Below are 26,332 nucleotides of genomic sequence, written 5' to 3' on the forward strand. Positions count from 1 at the left end.
AACATACAACATATTGAGTCTCATGATTCATCAATCTTAAAGTTTCAAGCTTTCAAAATTCAATATATAACATTTATCATCATTGATCACCAAAGTTGTACTTGTAAGCTAAGTGTAACCATTACAACAAATAATATCTAACATGAAATGAAATGTTATAAAATGAAACGAAATGAAACAACTTTCAACTTTCATGAAGCATCATATTCATAATTCATTACTAATGAGTTATAATTGCCAACTTCAAACTTAAATTGTCATATATTGTTTAAAAAAATATCATAATAAATATGAAAGAGTCAATAGTTATAAAAGCTACTAGAAACTAGAGAAGAGAAGTAAATCTATTATCTATTTCTTATGCTTGGGCCTCCTGCCACCACGAGAAATGTCTAATTTTTTAGTCTTGTTGCAAAATCAGGATCTTTGTCATTAATATCACCCTCCAAGCATTAATATCCAGAGGTATCTTTGTCATTACCTTTGTATCTGTATAGGGATCTTTGTCATTAATATCACCCTCTAAGCATTAACATAAGATAGAAAAAGCATAGCATGTCAAGTCAAGATTTTGTTTGAGTGATGCGTACATTTTTAGAAGGGTCATGATAGAGGAGTTCGACAACCAATGTCACTAACATCAAGGTACATAGAGGGATTGGTACTCTTGATTAAATATGAGTTCCATACCCTAATACATGACAAAATTCAATGGAAACATTGCAATCCCCCAATCCTGAAATCCTGAAAAACTGATAAGTCTGCTGGATTTTGAATGAAATCTAAAATTCTACTTTCTCCATATGAAATCCAATGAGGACGAAACCACTCTCAAACATCCTGAGTCATTTCATGGTAATGTTAAAAATTTAAGTAAAAGGATGAAAATGAAAATTAAAGAAAATGTCACTTTTACTTTAAGAATTTAACATTACCATGAATAGCATATCAATACTAGGGCCTAGACTTGATCATTAAGTTGCCCCACTTAAAAACTATTTGTTTCTTTCAAAAAAAATTGCATTTCGAACATTACTACAAAAAAAAAATGCAAAAAAGGCAAAACGCTCCCGAAAACGCAGGGAGCGAATTTTTTTTTAGGGAGCGCGCTCCCGACCCGCTCCCGCCCGGAGCGCGGATCGGGAGCGGGAGCGAGGGGGGGGGGGGCGCTCCCCCGCAACACTGTGCCCAACAAACTTCCTACAGAAAAATCTACGTCCCACCAGCTCTCCTCACGTCGAAGCTTCAGCGCTGCTCCCTCTGCCCCGACAAAAATTCGATCTGGAAGCCCTTCCTCTCTGTTGACTCACTCAGAGAGTGACTGCCTCGAAAATATTCCCCCCTGCTTGGACTGTGCAAGCCCTCTAGGGTTTCGAACTGTTGCCTCCTGCAGCTTATTCAAAATCCCTCTTCTGCTTAGCGTTGGGTCTCTGGTACTGTTTTTTCTTGCTTCACCTGCAATGCTATGATACCATGTCAAAATTCGAGAATCCCACTCGAATCACCTACTACAACAACTGATTAAACTTCTCCTATCTGTTAAATACTGAAACAAACTATCTACTATTTCCTACAACAAATATCGAAGCTAACACACTGCAACCTTCACTTAATTAATTCATTTGCCCAAAACAAGAACAAAATTAATAGAGAAAGATGCATAAGTGACACAGTATTTTTTGGATAAATGTCCCTGGAAAAGCCCAATGCGAGAAAACCGGTGCAACAACTCTGAGGGTTTTATATTATTAAGCAGTAGTTTCTGAATACAATATGGATGCCCTTCTGACAATCTAGTTACAGAGAAAATAAACTAGCAGAAAAACTTAGTGAGATTACCTCACTCTACTCAGCAATTTCGGCCGTTTCGGCAACTGAACCAACTGTCCCTCGTGTTAGGGTCTTATAATTTATAGGGTCTCAAGGTGATTGAGTATTTTATCTCAGGAATCTTATATTATAAATAATTGTCAATTTGCAAATGATTTCCAAATAAAAGAAAAAAAGAATAAAAATGAAAAGAGGGTATAAATAAGAAAAAAGAGAAAAAACAAAAATATTGAAAAAGAATAAAAGATAGAACCCCATCAAAAGAAATAATACTGAAAGTGTTGCAAGTCTAAATGCCACAACTGATAGGTACTTTTCTTCATCATTGATAAATAAAGGTTGTGTGCAGCTCTTCTAAAATGCCACAATGACTGATTATTTGTTTAATCATACAGTATAATTAGGGTTAAACATGTTTAAATTTCTGTAAATTAGACTAGAGAATAAAAATTTGCCAAACAGTTTAATCTTGGTAAATCAGTAGTTAGGTAGAAAATAACATTGATTCAACTGTTCAATCTGAAACAATAGGAGAAATAAGTGATAGGATTTAGATAGTTTTTTATTTTTCAATAAAAGAAAATAATGTGGGTTTGCAAGTCTAAGTGCACCCTTTAGAAGAATAAAAATGTTAGTTTAGTTAAGGGTAGGTAAAAATAGTTGGTTTTATAAATATATGCCTATGTTCCCTTTATCCTAAGTTTTAGTAACAATGCAAAAAGCAAAAAGGCACGAATGGATAAAGTATTTGATATATTTCATATTTCTAACCTTTATCCTAAGTTCAGAAGCAAAAGATAAAAAAGCGCATATGGACAAGATGGTTTTGTCGTATACAGTTAGAGGACGCTGCTATCAGAGCATCGGGATTATCTGTCCCTCACGATTCACGACCCTCATTCACTTTTGGTCCCCCCTCTTCATCCTACCTTTACCACCGGGGGGATCTGAAAAGGCAGTTTCTCCCACCGGGCCCCACCCGTACGTGGCGCCCTCTCCAAATTTCACACTCCCCCGATTGATACAACTTACCACGCTCTACCCTGTCTGAAACCACCTTGCCCCCATCCGCGCGATCCTGTCCCTACCACGACACCTGCGCCACTCACCCCCCGCCATGTTGCCTAGCTGTTATCCAATTAATTGCTCTCCCAGCAAAAATAACTGTTCGACATTCAATTCGCCTTCCTAGGTAACTGTTCAAACTTTAACGGTCCCGCGCCAAACCTGCAATGAAAATTACCTCTCTGCCTCTAAAAGCTTTTGAAACATCATCTCTGTCCCTTTCACTGCTCATTTCCTATAATTCACAGTGTTTATAAGCGACCATTTTCAAAGCACTTCCTCAACCTGGATCGGATCGGGCTTGTCAGCACTCTATCTCCTTTCCCCTGACAATTCATTTACCTTAAACTATTCTCGGTAAGCCTTCATTTCTCTCATTGTAATTATTCACTGATACAATCATGCCTCCAAAGAGCAAAACCCAAGAGAAACCTGTCAATCCATTAATCCCTCCCTCCATAGATTTAGATCACATTCCTCTAGCCGATAGGGATTATCGGATCAGTGAAACCCAGTGTGACTGTGAGTTTTTAGAGCTATACTGTTGGTTGGAAGACAAGAATGCAGACAAAACTGATGAAATTGGACTCTGGGAGTCAAATCTTCCCCATTATATCTTCCCTCTGACTTTCCATGCCCCTGAATTCACCAGAAAATGTCAGGCCTGTTATGTCCCTGCCCAAAGAGCTATTATGGCCCCATCTGGTGACATTCTGTTTACAATTACTACCCAATCCATAAACCAGATGATGCTGGCTCCCCCTGTGGAAAATAGTGCCCCTTTCTCCTTAGAATCCCTCACCCAGCTTTATCAGAAGCTTGATTTCGCTACAAGAGCCAAAATTTTTGAGATCTTCTTGCCTGAAAATGCCCAATTACCTAAGAAGAATCCTCCATACCCTTCCTCTATCTTCCTTGATCAAGCTAAACAAATTATATCCATAATTTCATACATTTTGGGTTATTATTCTGATCAGTGGGTAGATGAGCCCATTCTAGGTTTCCTCTCCATATTTTCCACAGACAGTAAACCATCCATTTTATTCAATTTCAGTCAATTCTTGGCTGATAGCATTCATGAACAATTTTTGAAATTTCCAACAGAGCAGGTGTTTAATTACACTTCCATTTTAATCTACATGTTCCTTTATTATCAAGCAAACAAGTTCAATTTTGCAATGCAGAAGCTAGATGATGAAGGAAACTAGCAGCCTGTGATTTTTTGGACTTCATTGGTCATGAAAGAGCAACAAGAATTCTCATACAAGCAGTTTATTGAAGAGTTTGTTCACCCAACAATGAACATCCTAAACAACTCAATACAACCCAGAATCAGTGAAGATATCAAAAGAATTTTACATCTAACAGATCAAGCCAAGATTGGAGATTGGTATTTATACCAAAACTATACAGAAATCAAAGTTTATGGATGCGAATTGGCACCATAAAACTCCAAAAATACCTCCCCATGAGGATTTTTGCTCTGGAATACATTAGAGAGATGTTAAATTTCGATGACATTCATTTTGTTGTGGCTAAGAAGTCACAGTTTCGCATAAAAACATAGGTGGGCCAGACAAACTTCCTAAGGAAATGAAATTCAGCCTGAGTTTTACATGGTCTTATGACCCTTGGGGTATTATTTCAAAGCTCAGAGTAGAAAACAAAACTACTCCCTATATCCATACTTCAAGGCCTGAGATAGAAAAGTATGCAAATTAGTTGGAATGGGTAGAGAATACTTTGCAGGAAGCTGAAGAACAACTGTTTTCTACTTCAAGTTTACAGACTCCCACTTCTCAAGAGAAAATGAGTAAAGGCCAAAGAGAGGAGGGATCATCATCAACGACAGAAAGTGAGGCCAAGGAGTTTAGGATCAATTACAGGAAAAGGGCAAAGGTGACTCCTAGGACAGATGTTGAAAAGGAGACAGAAGATCATGCTGCCATTATAATTACAGACTCACCACCTACAAGCAGCAAATTTGTAACATCTTCTACTGGACCTTCAGTTTCACATGGTTAGAAGGAAACAGAGCTAGATTCACAGAATGTCCAAGGAGAGAAGGAAAAGACTGTTTTGATAGGTACCGAGAGATTAAACTTAAGAATGAGATTCTTAAGAACAGTACCTACAATTAGTTTTGGAAGCAGACCTCCAACTCACAAAGCAGATTGTTATCAGTTTTTGACACAGAGCATGGAAAGATGCAAATGGCCTTTCTTGAGGCCCAAATTCCACATCCAAAAACATCAGCAGACTACAAGAGTACTACATTTGAGTTCAACACCAAAGATATCCATCCCATTGATCAAATGGAGATGCATAAGCAGACTGGTGAGATGATTTCTTCTACATTAACTAATACTGCTATGTCATTGTCTAAGTTGCAGGTTTCATTTGCCAACATTCAGTCTCAGTTGAAAATGGAAAAGGTATCCTCCTTAGCAAAGGATAATAGGATCAATGTTAAATTATGGTATGTTCTATGCTTAGAGCAGTTTACTTATCTTTCTTATTATTATCCATAGATTAGCAATCACATGTACATAAGTAAAGTACAGATAGAACATTATACAATCAATAGAAAACAAACCAAGACAAGAGACACAGGATGTGGCGGCTAGCCAGGGACAAACACCAGTATGGCGAAACCCTTTGATCAAATCTTCTTTCATCTTCAATAATTCAGCAGAGAGAAATAGTACAAAAATCTGAGTATATCAGCAGCAACAAACCCTAGATCAGCGACATCAGCATCATTGACATCAACATCATCGACATCAGCATCATCGGCATCAACATCATCGACATCATTGGCATCAACATCATCGGCATTAGCGACATCAACATCATCACTCAGCATCATCGACATCAACATCATCAGCATCAACATCATCGGCATCATTGGCATCAGCAGCATCAGCATCATCGGCATCAGCGTCATCGACATCAACATCATTAGCATCAGTGGCATCAGCATCATCGGCATCAGTGACATCAACCCTAACTAGGGCAATCAATATCTTCCAAACCAGAGGTCAGATCACCTCGATTCCTGTGCCAAAAATTGCGGATTTCCAAGGAGAGTCAGCTTCACCTACTGCGCAGCCAAGAGAGAGAATGCTGGTCAATGCTAGTCAAAGTTCCAATCTGCAGTTTGTAAACCCTTAGAAAACTGTGTCCTTCCTTCCCACGTGTGAGAGAGAGACCTATCTGCGCAGGAGATAAGATAAGATAAGATAAGATAATTTTATTAATGTCCAACAAATGACCATAATAGATCAACGGGACTGTCAGTTACAATGATTACATCATGCCAAGCTGGTGGACCAAACGGTCCCCTTTAACATTTCTTAAAAAGCAGAAATACATCTATAATCTAAACAAATGTAAATGTAGAAGCTAGAAGCTCTCGACATTGAAACAAAGCACTGCAATGAAGAAGAGAAGGAGAAGAAGAAGAAAGCGGGAAGGAGTCTCCTGCCCAGTTCCTACACCTAACATCCGAGGTCGAGAGAAGAAAATTGAGAGAAGCTTGTCAAACTCTGCTGTCCTGTGGGCATATTGGGTTGTCGCTGCTGTTGCCTGGAGATTCTAGGGCGCCTCCCAGGGGTGGATCCAATCCTGGAGCACTGGTGCATTCTGGTGGGTCGCCCCCCCTGGGACCGCATTGATCTGGTCTCTGTGTCTGTGGGTCAGTCAATGGTTCTTTTGGTGCCTTGCGCTGATGATAGCGCCCTAAAGAAGTCTGTGATCTTTTGCGTGGTGTCCAATCTGGTGGGGGGCTGAAGAAAACGGGCCCAAAATCTGAAGGCCTCCTAGAGATAAAGTGCAAGGCATCTCTGATCAACATATCTGAGGAAGTTGGTCAAAGTCCGAGAAGACCTGAAGAGACAATGGAAACGACCTCGGATCTCGTAGTAAGCAGGGCATCCGAAGATGAAGTGTGTCTCTGTCTCTATCTCCTGTAAGTGACAGAGCTGGCAAATTCTATCTGCCCTATTGATGTGGTGATCTGTCTCCACCCAAAGTCTGTGAGACCCAACTCTGAGTTGCCCGAAGGGGATTCTAAGGGCATGCATCCAATGCTAGAACGTGTACTGGGGTCTAATGATGAGCCCATCCCTGATCTCCAGTCAATGCTCCACGTAGAAGGCCATTTTTGGACGCAACCCATTGGGAGGATTGGTCCATGTGGTTTGATGGTATCGTCTGTAAATATCCTCCTTAATGATTTTATTCAGCTCTTGCTAATTGGGAAGGAGGTGGCCTGGAGCATTCATAGAGTACTGAAAAGGAGGGGGATGGTCAATCTAGATTCCTAAAGCCAACAGAAGCTCTGTCATAAGAGAGGGATGAGAAGTGTGTGTCCAAATGAGGAGGAGACATCCTGTATTTATATGCAAATGTTGATGATGAATAGATGTGTCTGTTGGGCTTTTGAGCCTACATAAGTTGCTGGCCGACTTTGACAATTTGTCCATAATCAAAATAAATTCATATCTCCATAAATACTTATCGGAATCGGATGATCTTTAGATCAATCCTACACCTCTCGACGAGAGAAATCTAGATAAAATATTATCAGCCATGAATAAGGTGATCCTCATGGAGTTTGGCCCTAGTTGCCAATTTTAACACTCCCTCTCAACTAGGGAGAACTCCATCTGCAATTCGTCTGACCGTCGCTACTATTCATCCATCAAATGCACTGCCCTGAACAGCTTGAACCCTGCTCTGCTATGCTCAGCTCTACCTTGCTATGCTCTGCTCTGCTCCGCTCTGTTCTGCTCTGCTTGAACTATGAAGAAGAAGAAATGATCGAGGATGTATCATACCATCCTCCACTGACCTGAAGTCAGTCTCAGAGTGTGTACCACTCTCACTAGTCCCAGACCAGTATCATTGATCCCAGATCAATGAAGGTCATCCTAGCATAGGGAGTACGGTAGATACAACGATGCATCCATCGGTACTACTATGGTCCCTATCCTTATTTCCCTGCTCATTGATCAGATGAGAGGTACTTCCCATGAGTCCCAGACTGCATGGGTAGGATGCCTTGATAGGAGAACTAATCATCTTCTCCACAGGAGAGCAAATCGTCCTATCCCACAAGAGAGCGAATCATCTTGTCCACAGGAGAGCGAATCATCCTGTCCCACAAGAGAGCGAATCATCTTGTCCACAAGAGAGCGAATCATCCTATCCATAGGAAAGCGAATCATCCTGTCCCACAGGAGAGCAAATCATCCTGTCCACAGGAGAGCGAATCATCCTGTCCAGTGGATGCCACGGAGAACTAATCATCCTGGCCTACAGGAGAGCGAATCATCCTGTTCCACAATCTCCATGGAGAACACATCATCCAGGTCCACAGGAGAACTAATCATCATGTTCAATAGTCACCACGGAGAACGAATCATCCTGGCCCACAGGAGAACTAATCATCCTGTTCCATAGTCGCCACGGGGTGTCACAGGGGAAGGTTGAACCTTTTATCCTGTACAAAGTGCACCAACAAGGGATGATAAGTCACCCTGTGGTCATATGTCGCTCCAAGAAGTACTCCACGCCCCCCTGAAGCTCCTAGAGCTCAGTACATCATACTTGACCCTCATTAGAGGGTCTTTGAACGACACCAAATCGTTCTCGGAAAGTCAGGAGTTTTACCTTTCCTAGGGGCTTTGTCAAAATCTCGGCGACGTATGCATTTGTACCGATATGTTGGAGCCTTATAGCTCCCTGTTGCACCATATCTCGAATATAGTGGTACTTGATATCGATGTGCTTGGAGCGATCATGAAATGCAGGGTTCTCTGATAAACAAATCCCGCTCTGGTTGTCACACAGGACCACAGTGGTATCCAGTGTAAATCCAAACAGCTCACTAAAGAGCTTTCGTAACCAGACTACCTCATAGGTGGCCATACTAGCAGCAATGTACTCTGCCTCAGCGTTGCTCAAAACCATCGACTTCTGCTTCTTGCTCATCCAGGATATCGAAGTAGATCCCAAGGAGAAACAACACTCGGAAGTGCTCTTACGGTCCACCACACTGCCTGCCCAATCAACATCAGTATATCCAAGTAGTCTCACATCTCCGGCAGTGTATCTTAACCCATGAGTGATTGTGCCACGAAGGTATCTCAACAGATTCTTGGCACCAATCCAATGTATGTGGTGAGGTTCAATCATATGTTGACTTAATGTGTTGACTGCAGAGCATATATCTGGACGAGAGTTCACTAAGAACATCAATGCTCCGACGAGTTGACGATACTTGGTGGCATTTCGTAAGACAGGTCCAACAGCGCTACCGCTTAACTTCTTGAAGTCAAGCTCCATTGGGGTAGTTACGTGCTTGCAGTCCACCATACCGAATCTTTCCAATATCTTCACCACATATTTTCCTTGAGATTGGAAAATCTCTCCTGGCTTCTGCTAGACTTAAAGTCCTAGGAAATAGTGCATCAGTCCTAGGTCCTTCATTTCAAACTCAAAAGCCATCTCCCTCTTACATTTGTGAATGAGAGGGTCTGCACCTGTTAGAAAGAGGTCGTCAACATACAGTACCAGTATGAGAGGTTTGTCATCTTAAACCTTAAAGTAAACGATGGGATCGACTTCACTCCTAGTGAATCCCAACTTCATCAAGTAGCTATCGATTCTCTCATACCATGCTCGGGGTGCTTGCATCAGCCCATAGAGGGCCTTCTTCAACCTGCACACATGAGATTTTCGATCATAAATCTCAAATCTTTCGGGTTGCTCCACGTAGGCCTCTTCTTTGATTGAACCATGCAAGAACGCGGTCTTAACATCCATCTAATGTAGTTTCCATTCTTGTGAAGGCCTCTTCCTAGAAGAGGAAGGCTCAGGTGGAGGAGGATCAATAGGATCCATGGGTTCTTCCACATCGGGCATTGTTCCATCATTGTTTTCTTTCGGTTCCCTGGTGTCAGCTTCTTGAGAGCCCCTCACTGTAGGAAGATTGTTCACCTTGCTAAGAGCCATATTTTTGTCAAAGGTGACATCATGACTAATCACGACTTCCCTTTGACCGGCTATATAGATTCTATAGCCCTTAGTATTTTCACTATAGCCCACGAAGATTCCTTTCTTTCCAGATGCACCCAATTTATTCCTTTTCTCTTTCAGCACATGAAAATATATAAGGCTTCCAAAAATTCTAATTCAGGAGTTTTGGAACCCAATGCTTGATGGGGGCATCGGTTTTGTACATATACGGCGGTGTTTGCAGCTTCGACCCATAGAAACTTCGGAAGTCGTTGATCATGAAGCATAACACGAACAACTTCCATGATCGTACGGTTCTTCCTTTCCGCCACACCATTTTGCTCAGGAGTAGTCTCCCTCTTAATGCCAACCTCTTTATAAAAATCATGAAACTTATTAGATTCATATTCAATCCCATTATCAGTCCTTAAGATCTTGATTTTATTTTCGGTTTGATTCTCGATCAAGACTTTGAAGTGTCGAAACCAGGAGAACACTTCATCCTTCTTTTTCACGAAGTATATCCAAGTCTTGTGAGAATAGTCATATGTAAAAGTGAGGTAATATGAATATCCTCCCAAGGAGTTCACAGGCATCATACCAGATATGTTTGAGTGAACTAACTGCAATATATCGGAGGTCTTGCTTTGGCTTGAGGGCAATGGTCCCCTTTTTAGCTTTCCTTCAGCACATCTGGGACATACACCTTCTTGCTCTAATCTGAACTCAGGCATCTCGGTCACCATTTTTCTTACATCATGTAGAGATTTATAATGAAGGTGAGCAAACCTCCAATCCCATAGTTCGGACCGAAGAGATGTGTCACAAGACATGACACCTAGCGGACTTTCTCCGACCTGATATATTGAATCAACTCGAAACCCAAGAGTGAAGGCATCTTTAATATTGTTTTTCCATACACGTACCTTGCCATCGCTGAAAGCCACCTTGTAGCCTTTATCTTCCATTGCCAAAATGGACACTAGGTTCTTTCTGAGATCAAGTACATATAATACATCCTGTAGGTGGATTGTATTACCTTGATTCAATTTGAGAGAGACATTGCCTACACCTTTCACGAGATATTTCATATTCCAGCCTTTCCTTTGGATTTAGCCTCAGAATTGTTTCTTCTTTTAGCATGAGAAGAAAAGGTAGCGGGATGACCTTTAAGTGTGGGCATTTCCTATTCTTCCATCCTTGCTTCTTCTTGAATGCATCTTGTCATTAATTCCTCAAATCCGGGAATTACATTATTGTAGAGAAGAGTAGTCCTGAATATATACCATTCAGATGGTAGTTCTTCAAGAGTTGTGAGTGTCATGTCCCTGTCAGGAATTACTTCCCCAATAGATAGGAGATCGTTCTTGATCTCGGTGATTCTTAAGAAATATGCCTGCATATTTTCATCTCTTCAGCTTATTTCTAAGAAACAGAACTTGATTTGCATCATTAACTTTAAATAAACTCACCAGTCTAGCGTAGATTTCCGTGGAGGTGTTCAGCTCAGAAACATAGACCACCAAGCGCTTGTCGATAGAGTCCCAGATGATCTTCTTTGCTTTGACTTCTCCGGATTTTCATTTGTTCCTGGCAGCGTTGAATGCATTTGATGGAGGCTCAACAATATTGCCTCTCACATGGTCCAACACTTCCTGATCTTCTAAAGTCAGATCGAGAGACATCTTCCATCTGTGATAGTCAGACTTAACACGGAGCTTGTCTTCGGCGGGGAAGAGTGTTGAGGACCCCATAGTTCTTTTTAGATAGCCTTGCCAACCTTCTCTTCAGTGATTGCTCTTGCTCTTGCTTGGGCTTTGTCTTCACCTTAGCTCTGATACCATGTTAAATTATGGTATGTTCTATGCTTAGAGCAGTTTACTTATCTTTCTTATTATTGTCCACAGATTAGCAATCACATGTACATAAGTAAAGTGCAGATAGAACATTAAATGATCAACAGAAAACAAGCCAAGACAAGAGACACAAGATGTGGCGGCTAGCCAGGGACAAACCCCAATATGGGGAACCCTCTGATCAAATCTTCTTTTATCTTCAATAATTCAACGGAGAGAAATAGTACAAAAATCTAATTTATATCAGCAACAACAAACCCTAGATCAGCGGCATCAGCATCAGCGGCATCAACATCATCGGCATCAGCATCAGCGACATCAGCATCATTGGCATCAGCATCAGCGTCATCGGCATCAGCGGCATCAGCATCATCGGCATCAGCATCATCGGCATCAGTGGCATCAACATCAACATCATCAACATCAGCAACATCAACATCATTGGCATCAGCGACATTAGCATCATCGGCATCAGCGACATCAACCCTAAACTAGGGCAGTCAATAGCTTCCAAACCGGAGGTCAGGTCACCTCGATTCCTATGCCAAAAATTGTGGATTTCCAAGGAGAGTCAGCGTCACCTACTGCGCACTCAAGAGAGAGAATGCTGGTCAACGCTGGTCAAAGTTCCAATCTGCAGTGTGTAAACCCTTAGAAAATTGCGTCCTTCCTTCCCATATGTGAGAGAGAGACCTATCTGCGCAGGAGAGAAAGAGAGACTCTTTTTTGCGCAGAAGAGAGAGAGATGGATGAGAAGTGTGTGTCCAAATGAGGAGGAGACATCCTGTATTTATATGCAAACGTTGATGATGAATAGATGTGTCTAGGCGTCTGAGCCTACATAAGTTGCTGGCCAACTTTGACACTTTGTCCACAATCAAAGTAAATTCATATCTCCATAAATACTTATAGGAATCGGATGATCTTTAGATCAATCCTACACCTCTTGACGAGAGGAATCTAGATAAAATATTATCAGCCATGAATAAGGTTATCCTCATGGAGTTTGGCCCTAGTTGCCAATTTTAACAATCAAATCTTTGGAAGATTTGGTAATCAAGATAGGATATGATCCTAAAGATATAAATGCTGCAGAGGAGATCATCAAGAAGAAAAATCTGGATATTGCAGCATTAAGAAAACAGCTAAAACTGCCAGCCACAAAGGATCCCTTAACCAAAGACATTGAAGAAAATGAGACACAAAAGGTTGACATGATGAAGTTGATTATAGAGAAGAATATACAGATCAGGCAGATGGAGGCAGAAATGGAAAAGATGATAAAAGAGAAAGAACAGAGTCAGAAGATGGCCATTGTCCCCTTGGATGCCATACCCATCTCTCAGCTCCCAGCAATAGGAACAACAACTGCAGCTACTTCTTCCACTCATACTACAAGTGCTGAACAAGTGACAAAGACACTGGAGAACATGTCAATCCAATCAGAAGAAATCAAGACATTGCATGGGCAACTCAAAGCTCTAGAAGAACAAAAAGCCAGAGCTAAAGCTTCTCGTCTTGCTGAAGTGCAGAAATCACAGAGACTGTTGGAGAGGTTGCAGAAGGTAGAAAAGGATACATCAATTGGTCAGACCTTGGCCCAAGCCAAGGAAACCATTTGGATGGGTATTTTGGACTCTATGAATGAGATTTGGCCATCTATCCAAATCATTTTCGAACAGAAAGAATTGATAGAAAAGGCCACAGAAACCATTGTTTAGGTAAGGGAAAAGTTGGGAGATATGCCCACAGAAGCCTCCAATATTATCAGATTCCTGAATTCTAAGTCTAAATATGAACTTGAAGAATTAGGAATTAGTGACAGGACTGCCACTATTTTGGAAGTCAAGAAAGTTTTGACTAAAAGGAACCTCATTGATCAATTGGAGGAAAGATGTGAAACACTAGAGCTGGGAGTGAACAAGTTTTGCAACAGAATTGAAACATTAATCCAGAAAGGACTGCCCAACATATATGTGATAAATGATAAATTGATCACTCAGGAAGATTATGTTCTGAAGATGAAGGAAATGGCCAGAAGCAGTGTCAAGTTCAGTGGTATAAAAGGCAGTATGATAGCTAGAGAATTTTTAGAAACCATGGCAAATGACTTTTACATCCAGAATGAAGTAAAACATGTTTTTACAGTGAAGCCACCTTTTGCAAAATACACTGAGGTTGATGAAATTTACCGAGGGTAATTAAATTAACCATACCAGATGAATAAATGTGGGAAGAACTTTATGATTTACTGGGTTAAAGGGTAATTCAGATGTAGTAAAAACGACAACCAACACAACAACCAACACATCAGCACAACACAGTTTTGAGGCTGATTCATCAACTGAATCCACCAAAACAGAGCCACCTTTTCATGCAGCTGTCTACGTTGCCTAAGATAAATTGTATTGTTTAGAATAAGGCTAATAATACACTGTCGGTTGAGACAACGATTTTGTAATGATTTTGTAATTATTTGTATAAATACTTCACTGTTTGAAGTATTAAGGGTTGATTTCTGAATATAATTTCCTCTGCAAATTGTAATTTTTTGAAGTTGCTGGAAGCATCAATAATACAGGGACATTTTCATAGGATTCATGTGGTGTACAAAATGGTGATGTGTTTCTTTAGTTTATATGTTTAAACATTGTTTTCTTTTCTCTGTTATTCTGAAAATCTCAATTACTTAACAAAAACTGTGATGAATAGGACATGTTACATAGAGCACCCTATTCTGGATGTTAGTAATTTTCATGTTTTCTGCTAAAGTCAAATTAAGGAATTCTTAATTGCTCCTTGATTTCTACTGAATCTTACATTTCTGCTATCTCATAATTCATTTAATTCTGAAAGATCCAATTAGTGCAACCTAGATTTCCCTATGAAACTCCTCTAAAATTTGGTGCAAATCCAATTAAATCTTTAGACTCCATAGCCCAATGGAACTATAACAATTAAATCAACCAAACCATTCAATCCAAACAATCAGTATAGTCATAACTAGCCTAAAATTTACATAAAACAAAGTTATATTTTACAGAGAGATCCCTCTCTGAAGCTGGCAGGGCTAGATCCCAGCTTCCAAAGTGGTTTTGATGTTGTCCTATGTGTTTACTCCCTCAACCTCAAAAATACAAAATGGCAACACGCGACTATCTCTGCGTTCTATCAACAGACTCTACGTCAGCCCAACTAGAAAACATCTGCCCTTTTGAGTAGTTTCAAGCCTTCGCGACTCAGAAATCTCAGCTCCCTGACTGATTTTGGACTTCTGCGTTGGAACACTGCGTTGCTTCTGCGTGAGCCCTTCTGGCTTTGCATGGGCCCTTCTGGCTTTGCATGGGCCCTTCTGGCCCAACGTCAATCCCTCCTGGGTCTACGCTGCCTCCTCCTGGTGTCTCTCTGCCTCTCTGTTGCTGATGCTAAGTCCTGGAGAAGATATTCCAACCCAATTATCCCTGCCCCTCACTGCAAAAGCTCACTATCGAAAATATCCTGACAGCGGCTTTGTGAAAATTTCTAACTAAAAATTCTACTACAGTAATTGATTTATTTCACCTACTTATTTCTCACAATAAGTTATTTACGAAATCCCTTCAATAAATATTAAAATAAATTCTACTGTAGTTATCACATAATTTCATAGAGAAAATAACAAGTTCAAGAACCAATCACATCAACACAGTTGTTTTTGGACAATTGTCCTCGAAAAAAACCCAATGTGAGAAAATCGGTTCAACAAATGAGGGTTTATTAGTCTTCAGCAACAATCGCTTTTACAAGGAATGATTTTGTAGAGAAACCGAGACACTACTGAGAGGACACCTGAAACAAGGTTCATCCCTTTCCTGGAAACTTTCTAACACCCTGGAGACCCTTCTCCCAGCTCCGCATCACTTTTGCGCCACTCTGCATGGTTCTGCGTCCCTCTGCGTCAGCCTGCGTGAGGACTACGCCTTCCCTCTGCGCTCTCTCAATACCTCTGTGTCACCTCCTCCTCAGTCACTAACTACTGCTGATGCCCTCCTCTTCCTCGACCCTACAACTCTTCCTCTGAAATCGATCTCCTTCTCTTTGAGAATCAATTTTCCTTGGGATACTGAGTATCCGCTGGTTTGTCTCCAAATGATCCTCAAGTTTGCTCTTATACTTTTCCTGTTGATGAATCAACGACCGAGATTAAGTCTCTAATCAGTGGATAAGATTAAAACAGACTTGATTCTCGTCTCTTAGAAGCTTCTCACCCTTATCTTTATTAATACCCATTAATATTTTTATTTTCCTAAGTTTAGACTTAGGAACCTGTTGACCACTATGTGTCAACGACCCATAACAGTACACCCCTTTTTTCGCAAAAGGGATAGCACCTTATCGATGTGTTAGTGTCGTCCAGCTATTATCATCAGCCTGATTGTCATGTTATAATGTAAACCCATTTTGCATATATGTGATGTAAATAATTTCAGCAGATTTGTGTCATGTATGTAATTGCCTAGGTAAACCTATTTTTTTGGTAACAATCTACATTCTGAGAGGTTTTTTGTCTCACCAATCCATTCTCGGATGCTTGACAGAGTTTTCCTTCAGCCTTACCCCAAAGCCGGAATGAATTTTGTTACCAGGATCTTAGGCGAGTCCTAGTGTTATAGATTGAGTCTATGTAAAAGTGATTTGGGAATAATCTTAACTATTTGGTTAGGTTATTTTATTACAAATTGCTTACTCTGTTGGATTATATTTGTGTCGTAGAAATGGGTAGTCTGTGAGGGTCTATTTCAGATGGGTTTTTCCTCTTGAGATGTAAAAAACGTAAAAAATCATGATCTAAAGTGTCTTGAGGGTTAGAAAAATAATTTATCCCCTCATAGGTTAATTAATTAAATTTTCTGGACAAAATTAATTAAAATCCTAAGCCATAAATTTAATTAATTATAGGGTCTAGGTAAATGTAAATTTTCCAAAGGCAAAATTTGTGGGTTCTTTAAGAGGTCCAGGGACTAAGGTTAATTGATTATTTTGCTAAATTTTATGCTTTTGGTCCCTGGGGTTAAGTGAAAGTCAAAATTTTGAGGAAATTAATTCAAAATTTTAATTTTTGAATTAATTAAAATGCATTTAATTGAAAAATTTGAAATTTTCCAATATTTAAAACTTTGACGGATGAGATTAAAAGAAATTTTGATCCTCATCAACGGCCGAGATCACTTTGACAAGGATCACTCAAACTAACCGCTGGAAGATTTATCTTTAAATAGGAGGTCAGTTGTCAATTGAGATCATTCGATCTCTGAGTTGTGTGCTAAGTGAAAGCTCTCTTGTAATCCTTTTTTATGAGCAATAAAGAAAGACTTTGGGGTTAATTCGTGCTGGTGTTACTTTTCGTGGAAACGCTATAAGATGTGTTATTTTCGTGCATAGATTTCCTTTTATACATTGATGATAGCTTTCTGAAGAGTGATTTGAGCACATGTATCTTGCTCAATCACTGGGGTTTGAATGGTAATTTAAGTTTTGAGTATAATAGCAGGTATCTCTATTAAATCTGAATTTTATTATCGTTTTCTCACTCTACGTTAATGGTTGAATTGAGTTGTGCAGGGAATTCTTGATTTTTAGATCATCGTGTGTTTGGGGAAGTTTTCAGTTGGACCAGCCAACTCTCGATTCGTATTTTCTGAAGAGCCCAGCTTGATTGGATTCCGCGCTTATCATAAGAAATTTTATTTGGTGATGCATGAAGGGTCTTGGGCGAAGCATCTCTGTTTAAATTTAAAATTTTCAAATTTTTTTTGTGCTAAATTGATAAATTTGGCTTTTAAAAGCCTTAGATTATCATATCTGGGAGTGGAGTTAGACTCACACTCGCCAGATCTGATACATCTGCTGTCCTTGTGCATAGATCTGTATTTTTATTTTTATTTTCTCTAACTAGGGTTTCTGGGGTTTCATTAATTTATTTTTGCATATCTAGGTTCTGGGTGTTTGTGTTTTCAGGAACAGGTTGCAGATCTGAGGGTGAAGTTTGATTTTGAAGCCAGATCTAGGCCCTAGAGGGTAAGATCTGGCCTCAAAACCAGCTTTTGCAGGGGCATTATTTTTGCAGTCCAAGGGTTTTTTAAGTATTTTCTGGGGAAAAGTTTTGAGGGTTTTCATTCAAATAAATCTGAAGCATTGGTTTCGACATTTTAATTAAAATTTTCAGATTTTTTTTAAGGGGTTATCTATCTGCTGCCTGGGTTTTCGAATTTCTTTGTGCCCGAGGTCGAAAATTTTGATTTTGTTTGCATCCTGGGGTTTCCTAGAGACTTCAGATCCTTCCTCTTGCGTGCATTTCTTCAAACCCTCGCTGCCAGAAACATCGATCATCTATCCAACTCTTTACAAAACCTGCGTATTCCCTCATTTCTTGACTTTCCCTCCTTGCTGTCCACGTTTCTCTCCTGCTGCATGTGAGTTCGCTACGTATCCCAAACTTCTCCCTTCCGACCTCTGCTCCTGTGGCTCCCTCCTATCCACGCAGCCTTTCTCCTTCATGCGTCTTCTCTCCCCATCCCTCCATGACCTGCACGCACAACAAACACTTCGATTTTTTGTTGTTGTTGCTCATATCTCTTTGCTGCTCCAACATCCTTGAGCTCCGCGTGCTCCTCGCTGCCTGCAAAACAAGCCCTCGCCCATCGCTGCAACCCTCGCTCATCCACGTCTGTTGCCAAACTTGCACACAGTCCTCATCCCCCTCACACAGCTCCTTCGCCGTCCGTCCATCCTCTATCCGACTGCCACCTCCAGCCAGCCATCAAACCTGCATACTGCAATTTCATTTCAGTTTCCCTTATTTTTAATTGTGTGCATTCGTTGAGTTACATAAGATAGTGTAGATTTTACGCATTTTTGATCTATGATTTTTTAGTTTTGGTTCTTTTTTTTTAGTTTCGATTTTTTTTATTTTTTATTTTTTGTAGGACCAAAACATAAACAAACAAAATCTAAAAAAAAGAATTTTGATTTTAATTTGATTCTTATTTTTTTTTAAATTCATTTTTTAGGCTTCGATTTTTTGGTTTTGTATTGGCTTTCGACTTCTTGATTATTTGTTTGGCTTGTAAATTTTTTTTTATCAATTCGATTTTGTTTTGATCCTTTTATATTTTGACTTTATTTGATTTGATTTGATTTTTTTGTTTTAAAATTCTAAAATTTAAAAAATATAAAATTTGCAAGATAACTTTGGCGTAAAATATAAATTTTTTTAAAAAGTCCTAAAAAATCTAAATAATTAAAAAAAGTTTTAAACATTTTTTTTTTTCTCGCTAAAATACTAATCTATTATATACAGAACAAAAGAGACAGTACATTCAAGAGATACATCCTCAGAGGCCTGAAATTGGCACTCTGGTCTGTTTGAGTTCAAAATGGGCTACCTTCGCAGAGGTGCCATGACTAGTTGAGACCTTCCATACCATGGTTCTTTGTACTTCAAAAAACTTCATCCATGTCAAACTAGAAAGCCCACGCAGGGGCAACAAAATGTCTACTACAATATCCCGCGCAGGGGCTTCAGAAAACTTGAAACTAACAAACATTAAAAACTGAAAATAAGAACCGAACGCCGAGGTAAAACCTGAGAGTCGCTGGGGCTGGTGATTCTGCCCAGGAGACCAGCTACTCCTCCGGTTCCTCTTCGACAATCGGATACCACCCGAATCGACTGAATTCCTCCGCAGAAGGGGAGGGGTCAAGGAGGGTATCAGCCTGTTTGGACGTAGATGCCTCCTGAGGTTGAATACGGCTGGGGGCCTGAGCCGCTTCCTTATTAGGCGAGGCCTGGACCTCCTCCAGGGCAAATTCTGGCCTTTCACCCTGTTGCATCCCTTGGTGGCGGTGCTCGTCGTTGGCGGATTGTGCCTCCTCCAGAAAAAGAACTGAGACATGGGCATTAATGCGAGGTCTATCCATCGAGCTATTGAAGGCAAAAATGGCTGAGCCGAATGCAGGTGCAGGGACTGAGTCCTGGTCCGGGCTGTAAGAGTCCATGAAATGTCTGGATTGGATAGGATGAGCAGCAGGAAAGCTATGGCAGCGACAACGACAACAAAAGGACTGGGAACCTTCAGCAGGCGTCCGAGAGGAGCCTCCTCGTGTAGTTCCTCGTCGGCTGAGCAAACGCTCCCGGGGACGAACCATTGTTGCCCTCGCACTGAAGCTGAAGAGCGAAACGGGATGGGATGGCGGCAAAGGCTGAGAGGCAAGCGGGAGGCGAGAAAAGAAACAGAGGCGAAAAACACACCGAGGTCTTTCAATCCCAGAATTACATACAGAATGCAATGGAGCAGGATATAATGCCTCCGGGAGGGCCAGAGACCATACCAACACCTGACCAGAGAAGACCGAACACCAAGCATGAAACTGCTTGTGCTGAACCCCCTCCTCACCTTTCTTAAACCCTGCTTCCCATTCTCGAACCGCGAATGCCATAACTGCTCATAACTGACAGACCTGCAACTTGAATGCTGCATTGAATGTCGACTTACGGTGAGCCTCGACCTATATTCCATGGCGGCGAACTGACGGGGGAGAATGTCCTTATGCCTGAGGCATCACATGCCTGGCATGTGTCTCCTGTTTATCTGCTGGCGTGTCACCTGCATCCAGGGAAAAAAGTTTTAAACATAAAAAACTAAAAAATAAAAAATAAAAAAGGAAGGAGCTTCATTTTTATTTTTAATGTGACTTTGAGATATCCTAAAGTTTTAAATCGAAATAAATTTCACATTTAAAGGTTTTAATTTTTATTTTTTTTATGTGGCCTCTGGTCCATTAAAAAAATTTAAAAAATTATTAAGTATTTTTCGATTTATTTTGGTCACATTTAGTCTTGCTTAGCACATCAAAAAGTTTTCCTAAAGATTAATCAAATTTGTCAAGGATAAAATCTAAAGGAGAATTTTGTGGTATCAACATTTCTTTTTCTCTATAGTTAAATGTGCTTAAATTTTCATATATAAAGATTAACTATAGGAAAGTGGTAAATTTCCTAGATTTGGGTCACTAAGCACAATCATTTAAATTCTAGGATCTAAATCGGTTAGCATTTAAATTTCGTGGTTGTTTAAAATATTTGAATGTCTTAAAATTTAATTGCTAAAACATTGTGCACCTGTTGAATATCTTGCATCTATCTATCATCATTGCTTGGGTTATCTAATGTTCGTTACATGCTAGACATTTTACAAATGTTTTCAAGTGATTGTTAAAGAATCTTGTTGTGGAATTATAATAGATTGTGTATCTTTGTTTCCTAAGCTAAACATACTTTGAGCATTTGTTGACATTGATATCGAATTGCAAAGTAGTTTTTGTTCTCTTTGAGCTAAATTGTATCAAGAAGATTTGAAATAAGCTGGTGTTTTAATTATAATATCTTCAAGAGTTTATCATTTAAGTCTTCATTTAATAAAGTGACATCTCATTTGGGTAATTGAAGGCTTTAGCAACGCAAGTGTTTCCCCATCCTCGAGTCTAACTTCATCTCATCTTCCAGTGCATTTGCATATAAGTTAGTTTTGCATAAATAAAATTTACTTCCAAGAATAAGCTTGGTTGATAGACAGATAGATCTCCATCCGTCTTTCTTGAGAAACCTTTTTTAATAGTACTTAAAATGGCGACCTTGCAGTTGTCAGAGCCACAACTCTCTATAGCGTCGGAGGCACCGGGTATGTTAGAAGTTCAAGAGAGGTATTGTTAATCACACCCTAGTGTGCTTCTTCTGACCTTCTCTCTACCAATTACTACGAAATCAGGCTCAACACAGAAAGGATTGAAGAACTCACAATCTAAGTAGGCATTTAACTAAAATCAACCAAGATTCTTGCATCTCACATTAGTTTAGGGTTTGCATTTCATATAAGATAGACATTCATCTAAGCAGCAGTCGCTAATCGATTACTTGGTCTTCATTTCCCTAGCAAGATCGTTGACTCCATAAGGCACTGGTATTAATCATTTAAAATCTAATCAAATCCTAGGTCTTGCTGAATCTTATTCAGGCACTTGATCACCTCGCTGTGTCTCCTGAACTGGTTGGTTCCCAACGAGTTCTTCTTCATTGCATTTTTCCATAAGGTCTTCCCCCCTTAGCCTGCTTTAGGGAGACAACTTAAATGGAGAGATTGGGGATCAGGGTGACAGCCCCCAATCTGAGCGTTGTCGCGGTGCCTAGACAATTTGTGCGACGACATTTTTTGGCGCTGTTGCCGGGGATAGAGTTCTTTCTGTCCTTGGTTTCTTCGACATTCATCTTATTCCTTTCTTCTCATCCTTTCATCTCTTGCCAGGATAAGTTTCTTGCCCTTGGTTCCTTGCTTTCGGGTTATTCTGAGTTAGACTTTTTGTCCGGGTGGCGACTCCACTTCATCTATCTTCTGCAAGAGTGTATACTAGAAGACATCCAAGCAGTTTGGTTAATCTTGCTCCTGATCCTGAAAGGGCTCTCAGAGTACGATTACACAAACTCTCTTCTCATACCCTTCTTGTTAATCTTAGACAGGAAGCCCTCTTTGATATCCGTTTGCTTTTTAGCAAGAGTGTATACTAGAAGACATCCAAGCAGTTTGGTTAATCTTGCTCCTGATCCTGAAAGGGCTCTCAGAGTACGATTACACAAACTCTCTTCTCATACCCTTCTTGTTAATCTTAGACAGGAAGCCCTCTTTGATATCCGTTTGCTTTTTACTAACCCGGTTGAGCACAACATCATAGAGATATTCGCCCCTCGTAACTTTGCTAACGTTCAAGGTTATCTCAATGATATTCCAAAACATGGGATGGATAAAATACCTCTCTTTCAGGGCAATAATGCAGTTAGTGCTAAGTCTCATCTAAAATCTTTTAGTTCATGGATGGGTAAGTATGCAAGGGCCACTGATTTTAATCATGAAAATGTAAAAATGACCCTTTTTGTTCTTACCTTGGAGGGGGATGCTTTAGATTGGTTTACCGAAAAGCCTCAAAATTCATTTGATTCTTTGCAATCGATTGTTAATGCCTTTAAGGAAAAGTATGGAGATAAGAGAGAAGGAAGGCATCTCATAAAAGCTATCAGTATCATTAAAAAGAGAGAAAATGAGACCGCAGAAGAATTTAACAAGAGGTTCAATGATATTATTAAGGAATTACCTCAAGATTATAAACCTACTGATAAATCTCTTCAGAACTTTTATATTGATGCCTTTAGCCCTGAGCCCTCTTATGAGTTAAGACGTGCTAAACTTCCTGATTATAGGGATTGTCAAGCTTTAGCAGTAGATCGTGAAAAAGATAAGGGAGCATCTGGGAAGTTTGAAATCCCAGGTTTTGATAGGGCTTCAACGAAATTGAAAGAACCTAAAGGAAAAGAGGTTCAAGAATCTGATAACGACCTTGTTCAGAAATTACTGCAAAAAATTGAAAGCATGGAGATTAACCAAGCGAAATTAACCTCTAACCATGCTAAGGAAATAGCTACTTTGCAAAATAGGTTGGTCCAAATGGAAAGAGCTCAAACGCAAAATTTCTAGCCTAGAAATAATAATAATAATATTCGAAATAACAATTGGCAGAAGAAAGGTCAATCTAGTGAGCAAAGACCACCTAATTCGCTTGAAAATACTAATTTGGTCGATGATGCCCCGCCTTATTGTCGGGCTTGTGATGCTCTTCATGAGGAGGCTACTTGCCCCATAGTTAGAAGGATTTTGGATAATGGAATGTTTGGGGCAGGTAATCAAATAAATGTAGTGGGTAAAGAGTTTTCTTTGTCTATGAAAGACTGGATGGAAGTTAAGGAAAACAATCGAGATGTTATGCCTCCCACATCGGCTTTTAGTATAAATAATTTTGAGAATAAAGATGATATGATGGTTAAATTATATGGTGAGAAGCTTTCTCTAGAGCAAATCATGGAAATTGCTAAAGATAAGGGTTTAACTTATCAAAGAAGGAATAAAGATCAAAGCGGGAATCAAATTCCCCCTCGAATTTTTAACCCGGATTCAAACTCTGGATTAGATGTCAATTTGGGAAGTTGGTTTAATAATGCAAAAATCTGGTTTCCTGTCGCCGAGATTGCAAAGATTCCTTTCCAAGGGGCTAAGTTACTAAAAGCTATTGAAGCTCCTCAAGTGAATGTTTCTCAACTGAAGGTACCAGAGGTTGATTATCAGGATGCTCCTATATATTTGCAAAGTTTAGATTCAGATAACAAGGATCATCAACCTTTCTTTATTACTTTGATGGTTAATGGATATAAATTGAATAATTGCATGCTGGATTCTGGTGCGTCAGCTTGTGTTATGACCAAGAGGATCATGGAACAACTTAATTTAAGAGTTTCTAGGCCTTACTACAATATATGTGCCATGGATTCTAAGAAGATTGAAGTTCACGGTTTGATCAAGGATTAACAGGTTCATTTATCAGTTTACCCTGACATTATGATTTCTATGGACATTGTTGTTGTTGATGTGCCTGATGCTTGGGGTATGCTTTTATCTAGAAAATGGGCCTCTAATCTAGGAGGAAGTATTCAAATGAATTGGTCATATGCTATGATTCCTTCTCCTAGAGGTGATGGTTTTGTGAGACTAAATAGAGAGCCTGAGAGAAGATTCCATGTTGAATATCCTAAGAGACCTCATAATGAGATAATTAAAGAACAATTTGACATTGGGAATTATGCTATCCTGTCTAATTCCATAGTTCTTCCCGATGATTAGGTTGATAAAAAAATTGGGGATCTCAAGGATAAATTTTGGTACATGTATTTTGATGGTGCATGATTAGGCACGGTAAAGGTGCAAGAGTAGTATTAAAATCACCCCTTGGTCATATTTTCAAGTTTGCCTGTCAGTTGGAATTTGAAGCAACCAACAACGTTGCTGAATATGAAGCTTTGTTGTTGGGTATTGAGTTGGCAAAGGCTTTAAGAGTTAAGTTGCTTAGCATCAAGGGGGATTATGACTTAATAATCATGCAGATTAAAAATAAATTTACATGTAAAAATCAAAGGTTAAAGAATTATCGAAACGCTGTATGGGATACTATGGAATACTTTGATGCCCTTGACTTTGAGGCTATCCCAAGAGCGCAGAATAGTTTGGTAGATGAGCTTGCTGTAGCTGCTTCTACTTTGTTGTTATCTGATGGGCTAATTAAGGATAAGATAAAAATGGAAGTTATATTTAGGCCTACTGTTCCAGATAACTCGGAGCATTGGCAAGTCCTTGATGACAAGAAACAAGTGATTTGTTTTCTTGATAATTTGGATGAGTTTGAAAATTTTCAGATAGATTCTAAGGAGTTTGGATCTGATGATATGAAGATATCATAAATCCTACTCCTAGGAATGTAGTTTCTTTAGAACAACACTTTGATCGGCATGATGCCACAAAGATGAAAGAGGAATATAAAATTGATCCAGGCAAATACATCGAGGTAAACATTGGTACTTCTAGGGATCCAAAGATTATCAAAATTGGCAAGGGTACTAATGTTGAAGAAAGAAAATAGTTAACCAATTTACTTCGTGAATATCAAGATGTTTTAGCATTTTCTTATGATGAATTAAAAGGTTATAGGGAAGATGTCATGGAGCACACTATCCCTTTGAAAGATGAAAATGCTAAACCCTTTTGTCAAAAGCTTAGGCAGATAAATCATAAGTTAGCCCCCTTGGTTCAAAAAGAGCTTTCAAAGATGCTTGCAGCAGGAATTATTGCTCAAACGAGGCATTCAACATGGTGTTCCAACCTAGTGATTGTTAGGAAAAAGAATGGTACAATAAGACTTTGTGTCGATTTTGGAACCTTAATCTAGCATGTAAGAAAGATAATTACCCTTTGCCGAACATGGAGACTATGTTGCAAAGAGTAACTGGTTCTGGAATGATGTCATTGCTAGATGTTTTTTCTGGATATAATCAGGTATGGGTTAAGAAGGAGGATCGTCACAAAACTACATTCACCACACCATGGGGTACTTTCGAATATATTAGAATGCCGTTTGGATTAACCAATGCTGGGGCTACATTTCAAAGGGCTATGGATTATGCCTTCAAGGGTTTAATTGGGAAGTTTATCGAAATTTATCAGGATGATCTTACTGTTTTTTCTAAGGATGGTATTAGTCATATAAGTCATCTTAGGCAAGTTTTTGATAAATGTAGAGAGTACGAGATTTCTTTAAATCCGGCTAAGTCTGTTTTTGGAGTAACTGAAGGGAAATTACTTGGTCACATCATTTCTAAAGATGGAATCAAGATTGATCCTGAAAGAGTTGAGGCAATCCAAAAGATGGAATCAAGATTGATTCCTCTTCCCCATAATCTTAAATCCCTTCAGTCTTTTCTTGGAAAAACAATTTTTCTTAAAAGATTTATTCCAAATTTATGCGTAAGTAGCTAAGCTTATTCACAGTCTTCTGAAAAAAGAAGTAAAATTTGTTTGGAAAGAAGATGGCAAAAAGGCTTTTTAGGAAATCAAGGGTGCCATTGCAAAAGCCCTTGTTTTAGTTAGCTC

The 26,332-nt window shown here is 39.5% G+C and overlaps 1 protein-coding gene across 1 annotated transcript in view; it reads right to left on the minus strand.

Annotated features, from left to right (window-relative positions):
- Nucleotides 1–20,360: 20,360 nt before the first annotated feature.
- Nucleotides 20,361–26,332, minus strand: part of LOC149244814 (uncharacterized) — a 42,933-nt gene continuing 36,961 nt past the window's right edge. Inside the window, exon 3 of the mRNA XM_089371646.1 lies at nt 20,361–20,419. Coding sequence (XP_089227772.1) covers nt 20,361–20,419 — 59 coding nt within the window. The remainder of the gene's footprint in view (nt 20,420–26,332) is intronic.

The sequence above is a fragment of the Pinus tabuliformis genome, chromosome 8 (assembly GCF_031772625.1).
Source record: "Pinus tabuliformis cultivar Carrire ecotype Pingquan chromosome 8, CPIR1, whole genome shotgun sequence".
Lineage (NCBI taxonomy): Eukaryota > Viridiplantae > Streptophyta > Pinopsida > Pinales > Pinaceae > Pinus > Pinus tabuliformis.